Source organism: Nelumbo lutea, chromosome 4 (genome assembly GCF_056320005.1).
Source record: "Nelumbo lutea isolate HS-2025 chromosome 4, American lotus-T2T, whole genome shotgun sequence".
NCBI classification, from domain to species: domain Eukaryota; kingdom Viridiplantae; phylum Streptophyta; class Magnoliopsida; order Proteales; family Nelumbonaceae; genus Nelumbo; species Nelumbo lutea.
The window spans coordinates 95,736,897-95,744,346 of NC_142687.1; the positions used below are offsets into that span (position 1 = coordinate 95,736,897).

Below are 7,450 nucleotides of genomic sequence, written 5' to 3' on the forward strand. Positions count from 1 at the left end.
TTAGGAAAAAGTGGATGATAGTTTCCTAAAAAATAAGAGATGAAAAAATGAGATAAGCCATGTTAAGTGGCAACTCCTAGTGCTCTTAGAGGAAAGAGAGGACTGATGACATGGCAAGCTCTACCTCTATTTTGATATATATATATATATATATATATATATATATTATGAATAAAATGGTAGTTGCTTAATTTTCCTAGGAAAGAAAAGAAGATAAAATGCGCTTAACTAGGCAAACGACCAGAGTAAAAAACGAATGGGGCCTTGATTCCAATATTAATTTTTTTTTTTGAGTTTTGAGTATGGCTGCATCTTTTTGTCGGGATTAGTTCTTATAGACAATCAGCTTGGAGATATGAACAAATTAATATTTCTTGTATTGAGCATGAAAATTAAAAAACACACTTCAATGAAAAAAAACAGGAATAAACAAATCATATTCTACAAACTAAAACTAGAAGATAAGAAACAAAGATTACATCTTTAATTAATTCTGTAATTTGCCAGTTTTATTCACCCCAAATTAAAAAAAAAATTTAATTAATTAATTTGAACAACTCTTCCACGAACGGTGAAGAAGAAGCAGCGGTAGTAACGGTCCCGATACATCCATATCTCATCGCCTGCGTTCAGTTCCCTTCTCCTTACAAAGCTTTCTCTCCGGTTGTCATTCAACACGTAACACCTGCTGGCAGGCCACATCCACAACGTCAATTCGTGATCCGAACCTGTATCCAGATCCTTGATTTGTACCCGTGTGCCCACTCTATTATTCATCTCCTCCACCTGCTCACCTTCTATGAATGGGAGTACATGAGCTTGAACCAACACTTTCTTCAGCATAAATCCTTGAACCAATACTTTCTTCAGCATAAATCGAGAAAGATTGTCTATGTCACTTATCGTCAGCGTCTTCTTTAATATACAGGGATCTTCGTGCAACTTCCGTTCTATCAATATACCGAAATGATCATCGTTTAATCCTCGGGGACGATCATGGTAGCGATTCATCATTTCAACTGCAGCAGGGTCGATCCAGAATAAATCATCACTTTGATCTCCTCTCTCAAGGCGGTTGTGTCGTGGTTTCATCCTTTCATCAGTTGTGGCAGCGTAAACGACGAGAAATATGATTTCTTATAGGTTTCCATTGTTGTTCTCCTCGCCGACAAAGAAACCAGAGAATGTGACTTCTTGTACTTCTGTATAAACTTGATGAGAGCAAGTTTGTCCATTGTCGAAACCCCTACAGCTCGATTTGACTTCATTTCTTGGGTACTGATTGGTCGCTCAACTCAAGTGGTGTTTCTACTTTCTTGATCAGAAAGTTAGAGCACAGTTTGTTGATTAATTTCCTTGTGAAGATTTGGTGCTTAAATAGACAAAGCTGCTGCATGCTACATTGCTACTTGTATTCATATTCAAACTCGGTTCCCTAATTTCACTTAAACTTTGGATTTAGAAAGTTTCACATATTCACTTATTTCCTTAGTTTGGAAGTAGTACGAGTGTAAAATCTTGTATTTTGTATGTATTTGCATTCTACAAATTTGCATTCGTACTCCTTCCAAGTTACTCCATTTTAATTTGTAGTTCAGTCAACATAATCTTTAGGCCTACTTAATTTGTTTCCAACTGTAATAATGGAAAAACCTCTCAAATTTCTCCCTGTTCTCTCACAAAACCCTTCCCTTCTCCGTTTTTGCAGCTCATTTCTTACATTTTTGCAAATCAAAATCATCCCACGAAAACCTACGGCCACCATTCCAGTCTCGGCGTTTAACCCAATGGCCAAAAACATTGAGTTGGACAGCAAACCTTTAACCGGACAATGTGATCATTCGGGTCTGTCAACGGGTCGGGACATGATAGAAACGGTCCCAAACTGACAAGAAATGCTAATGAGGTCTTAGAGCCGAACTGGGTTTATAATTTTAGACCCAAAACTGAACCAATCGGTTCTTGGGTCATTTGATCAGACCCCATGGAACTGATTATAATAAACCTGCTGAAAATATTTATACATTGGCTTAAGTCGGATCTGAGTCCGTCTGGGATATATAGGGTAGAAGTGGCCCTAACCCAATTCAGATCATCAGTCTAAATCCTGGAACCAGATACAATCTATTCAGTCCCATCGGGTCCATTAAGTCAGACCCAACCCTTTGACAGCCCTATGATGATCATTGAACGTTCGACTTGAACATTGGTTCACAGCTTTATAAACAATACTTAAATTATTTTTTAGGACTTAAAATAATAAAAAATTAAATTAAATTATGATATCTCAGATCTGAGAGAGAAGGGGAGAGAGAATGAACAATCGAGGGAGAAAAAGAGAGTAACCAACAAGCATGCAGTTGTCTGCCAGCAAGTCGTTGCAATGTGGGCTCCTCTTTTCTTTCCTTCTTCTTTAACCACCCTTCTCACTCTCTTTCCCTCTCACTATATATATATGTATATAAAGCTAAGATGTTAAGTACACATCTAAACTCAAATCTGCTTGGATTTGGGCTCCGAATGAGATGAGTGGAAAACCCATTTTCAATGATGGGTTGCATTGTTGAACTACTTAGCAGATCTGTGCATTTGTCAATATGAGTTCTATTTAACTCTCTCTCTCTATATATATATCTGGTTCTTGTTTTTCCTTGCTGTATTTCGTCACTTACTGTATATTTGTGGCTGAATTTTTGCAGAGAAGGAGATTGTCTTTTTATAGGAAAAGAAAAGTCTGCTATGTTTTTGTGTGGATATATGAATATATTGTTGGGTAAGTTACTCGGGAAACACTAAACGAGTCCCGCTTCTATCAAGGCAGACTACTCCATGCGCGCATCGTTGGCGCAGCATGAGGATGCGCCACGCGTCCTTGAAACGTGCGCGTGCTTGAAACGTGTGAGATGGATCTTTTCATTTCCTCTGCTCTTCTTTTGCCAAATTCTTCTTACTCTCGTTCTCTCGCCATATCGAACCGAAACCACCCTTTTCACTCTCACTCTCTCCCTCTCCAACCAAAAACGACCAACAACCATCACAGGCAACCGGAGTTTTGATTTAGTTTAGTCAATTTGACGCTATTACGTATATTTCATTGGCAACAAGTATGGCTTCAGAAGTGGTGCCCTTTCTGTTCGCTGTACATCTTCCACTCTACCCATCCCTTCTTCGAATCCTCTTTACAGCTCTTTGTTTCCTTACAATAGGGATTAGACCCATCCCTTCTTCGAATCCTCTTTACAGCTCTTTGTTTCTTTACAATAGGGATTAGGTTCGTCTGCTATCAGTTCTTCCGTTGGTTCTGCTTGTAAAATGATATTCGATGATCAAGAAGAAAATAATGAATTTATTGATTAATTACAGATATATATATATATACAGATTCAATACATGTGGAAATGAAGTCTTGTAACCAACTGTAGCTGTTGGGGTAATCGATTCCACCTGGCAAGGAACTCTTTTGAATGTTCACGAATCCTTTAACAACCCCCCCCCCTCCCAAGTTGGAGCATTTCAGATGTCCAACTTGGGTAAATGGTATAGAAAGCGATCTGTGGAGACAACCTTAGTGAATAGGTCTATTGGATGAGAGGCACTGGAGATATGAACAGTTATGAGATGAGATATGAACAGTTATGAGATCACCGCATTGTATGTAGTCACGAACAAAGTGACAATCAATTTCAATGTGTTTTGTTCGCTCATGGAACACAGGGTTGGCTGTTATTTGCAAGGCGGCCTTACTGTCACAATGGAGTGTTAGGGCTTCAGACAAAGTAACTGCCAATTCAGCAAGGAAACGTTTTAGCCAGATGAGTTTAGCTGTTGTGACGGCCATCGCTCGATATTCAGATTCAGTAGATGAACGGGAGACTATATGTTGCTTCTTGGTTTTCCAAGTGATGGGGGAGTCTCCTAGTAAAGTTAAGTAACCCATGGTGGAGCGGCAAGTGAGGGGGCAACTCACCCAATCAGAGTTGCAGAAACCATGTAGCTGTGGTGAAATAGAAGCTGAGAAGAAGATGCCATGAGATATTGTTCCTTTGATGTAATGCACCACTCAAAGGGCAGCATTGCAATGTTCTTGCTTGGGAGCATGCATAAGTTGACTCAAGCAATTGACAGCAAAGTTAAGGTCTGGACGATTGGCTGTTAAGTACACAAGTCGTCCAACAAGTCTTCTTTACTAAGTTGGGTTGGAGTATGGAGCACTGGAACTATAACAAAATGACTTTGTTGCTCCATGGGTGTGGAGCAAGGTTTGCATTCAGTCATACTGGTGTCTCGAAAAATGTCAACCGCATACTTGTGCTGATTGAGAAAAATTCCAGAAGTTGATCGAGATACCTCTAATCCAAGAAAAATTTTGAGTGAACCCAAGTCAAGTCCTTTATGCCAAAATGATCATCAAGGTGTTTCTTGAGAGAGAGAATGCACACATTGTCATTTCCTGTGAGAATGACATCATCCACACATACAAGAACAGCAACAAAAGAATTCCCATAACTTATGTGAATAGGGAATAATCCAGAAAATATTGATAGTATCCCAAAAAAAGAAGTGCTTGAGTAAATTTCTAGAACCACATGCGAGAGGCCTGTTTGAGGCCATAGAGGGACTTCTGTATTTTGCAAACATGAGTGGGACTTGTTGAGTCAAAACCTTGGGGAATACTCATGTATACTTCTTCATGGAGATCATCGTGAAAAAAGGCATTATTCACGTCCAATTAGTGGAGATCCCAACCCTTAATGGCAACTACAACCAGTAAGCAACGAACTGTGGAGAGTTTGGCCACAGGGGTGAAAATATCATGGTAATCAAGGCCTTCAACATGGGTGTAGCCTTTCAAAACAACTCGCTCTTTAAAGCACTCTATGGTTCCACCGACCTTATATTTGATGCGATAAACGCATTTAGCTCCTATGGGTCGTTTGCCAGGAGGTAGAGGGGTGGCAATCCAAGTATTATTGTGTTCAAGTGCTGCAATTTCATCCGCAATAGCTTGACGCCAACGTGGGTCACGAGCAGCTTGAGAATAGGATTTGGGCTCAAATTCAATGGAGGCTTGGTTTGACTGGGATATGGAAGGGGGAAGTTAGCAAATGTAGTTTTGAAGATGTGCGGGAATAGTGGTGTCGTTTTGAAGATGTGCGGGAATAGGGGTGAGCTGACATGTAGTGATATGATTGGTGTTTGTGGGCGCACCAGTGCTAGTTATGGATTATTATGCTGAGTGAGTGGTTGGGTTGAGCTAGGATAGTTATAATCATCATAGGTAGATAAAGGAAGAGCAGATTGGTGATGTGAGAAGATGGTTGAGAGGCCATGCTTGAAAGGGAAGCAGTCCTCATAGAATATGATGTCATGATTAGTAAATATTTTGTTTGTGTCAAGAGAGTAAACCCGATACCCCTTTTGGCCGTGTGGATAATCCAAAAAAAAATAAAAGGGGTAGCTTGAGGTGCAAATTTGTCATGAGGTCGATGACGAATTTGAGCATAACATAGGCATCCAAAGGCTCTTAAGTGATGATGGGAGGGTGGTTGGTGGAAAAGGGCTCCATAAGGGGAAATGTTGGAAAGTGAGGGAGTGGGTAGTAAGTTTATCATATATGTGGTTGTAAGTAAGCATTCCCCCGAAAAGTGAAGAGGGAGAGAAGCTTGAAACCTCAAGGCCTGGGCCACTTCTAGTAAATGGCGGTGTTTTCGTTTTGCCACTCCATTTTGTTGGGGTGTATCTATACATGAGTTCTGATGTAAAATACCTTGTTGTGAAAAATATTGTTAAGCAGGCCCTGAGAGAAACTCCAAACCATTATCAGAGCATATTTGCTTCACATTAGTATTGAATTGTCTATTCACCATAGCACAAAAAGATATAAGAAAATGACCAACCTCAGATTTATTTCTTAGAAGGTAGACCCACCTACATCTCGTGTGGTCATCTACTATAGTCAAGAAGTATCTTGCTCCTGAATAAGAGGGGGTCTTATAACACCCCATATGTCACAATGTATCAAGGGGAAAGGTGAGTTGCTACGGGTATTTCTAACTAGAAATGGTAGGCGAGCTTGTTTAGCTTTGTGACAAATGTCACAACAGTTGTCCAAGTGAGTTGTATTGACTCCAGGAATGAGAGCAAGCCGGCCTTGTGAGACGTGGCCTAAGCATATATGCCAAAGTGTGGAACTGATGGCAGAGGTGGAATAATGAGCAATTTGTGAGTGGTTGGCAGTGGAATGGAAAGTGAAGTAATACAGTCCATTTCGGAGTTCACTCATCCCAATCACGGTCTTGGAGTGTGGGTCCTGGAAAATACAGAAGGATGGAAAAAAATTGCTACACAGTTCAATTGTTGTGTGATTTTGCTGAGTGATAAAAGATTGCAGTTAAAGGAAGGAACATGTAGAACATTATCAAGAATGTGGAGTCCAACGGTGACTGTGCTTCTATGATTGGTGCAGGTAAGTGATCCATTTGGGAGCCGAATTGATGTAGCTGTAACAGTGGTGGGTGCGCTTAACAGATAATCATTTGACACCATATGGTGTGAAGTGCCACTATTGATGATCCACTCTACAAGATTAGAGGAAGGAGGCCTACCAGCCGAGACGATGGTTGTAAATTCAAATGGTTCACGACTTAGGAGAGAGATCAACTGCATATATTGATGCGTGGTGAGGCCTACCACTGGAGAACTATGATCAGTGACAGGTATAGCTTCCTTGGTGTCTGTGGAAACACAAGAAGCTGCTCCTGTATTCTTTGAAGAGTCACCAGTATAGGATGAAGCTTTGTTAATTTGGCGATGATTCCAATTAGGTGGATAAACTACAAGGGCATGACACCTATCCTTCATTTGGCCGATGCGCTTGTAGTGATCGCATCGAAAGGGGCTTCGATATGAAGATGCTTGAATGAATTATGTAAAAAGATTCGTTCAAGCCCATTAGAAACTGGTGAAGCTTTTCTCTGTCTCGTTCTGCCAAGAAAACCTTGGCCGCTCCATAGGTGCATTCAGGACTAGATCTGTTCATGGGTTGGGTAGCCCGATGGCCCGGCCTGCACCCCGATCAGGCTTGGTCATGTAATTAGGCCCGTAGGCCTGACTTCGGGCCTAACATAGTAAGCCCGGCTATGTTTCGGGCCAGGCTCGAGATTTGTCAAAAAAGCTCGGCCCGACCCAACTCAGCATTATATATTTTATAAAATATATAATATGTATTTTATATATTATATAAAATATATAAATAATATAATATTTATTAAAATATATATTTATAATTTAATATATATGATGGAGGGTGATTTGGCCCTACCTCGTAGCTCAGGTACACGTAGGCGTGACCTAGCTTAAACAGTGACTCAGCATGACAGCACAACGGACAAGAGCACAACTCGGTGGGGAAGTCCCGCCGAGTTCAGCACGACAACTCGGCAGGTAAACT

General features: G+C 40.6%; 1 protein-coding gene across 1 annotated transcript; it reads right to left on the reverse strand.

Moving 5' to 3' along the window:
- Positions 1–540: 540 nt before the first annotated feature.
- Positions 541–1,092, reverse strand: LOC148861990 (B3 domain-containing protein At2g33720-like). Its single transcript, XM_088985082.1, has one exon. The coding sequence runs from the start codon at positions 1,090–1,092 to the stop codon at positions 541–543; it is 552 nt and encodes a 183-aa protein (XP_088841208.1).
- Positions 1,093–7,450: the final 6,358 nt, after the last annotated feature.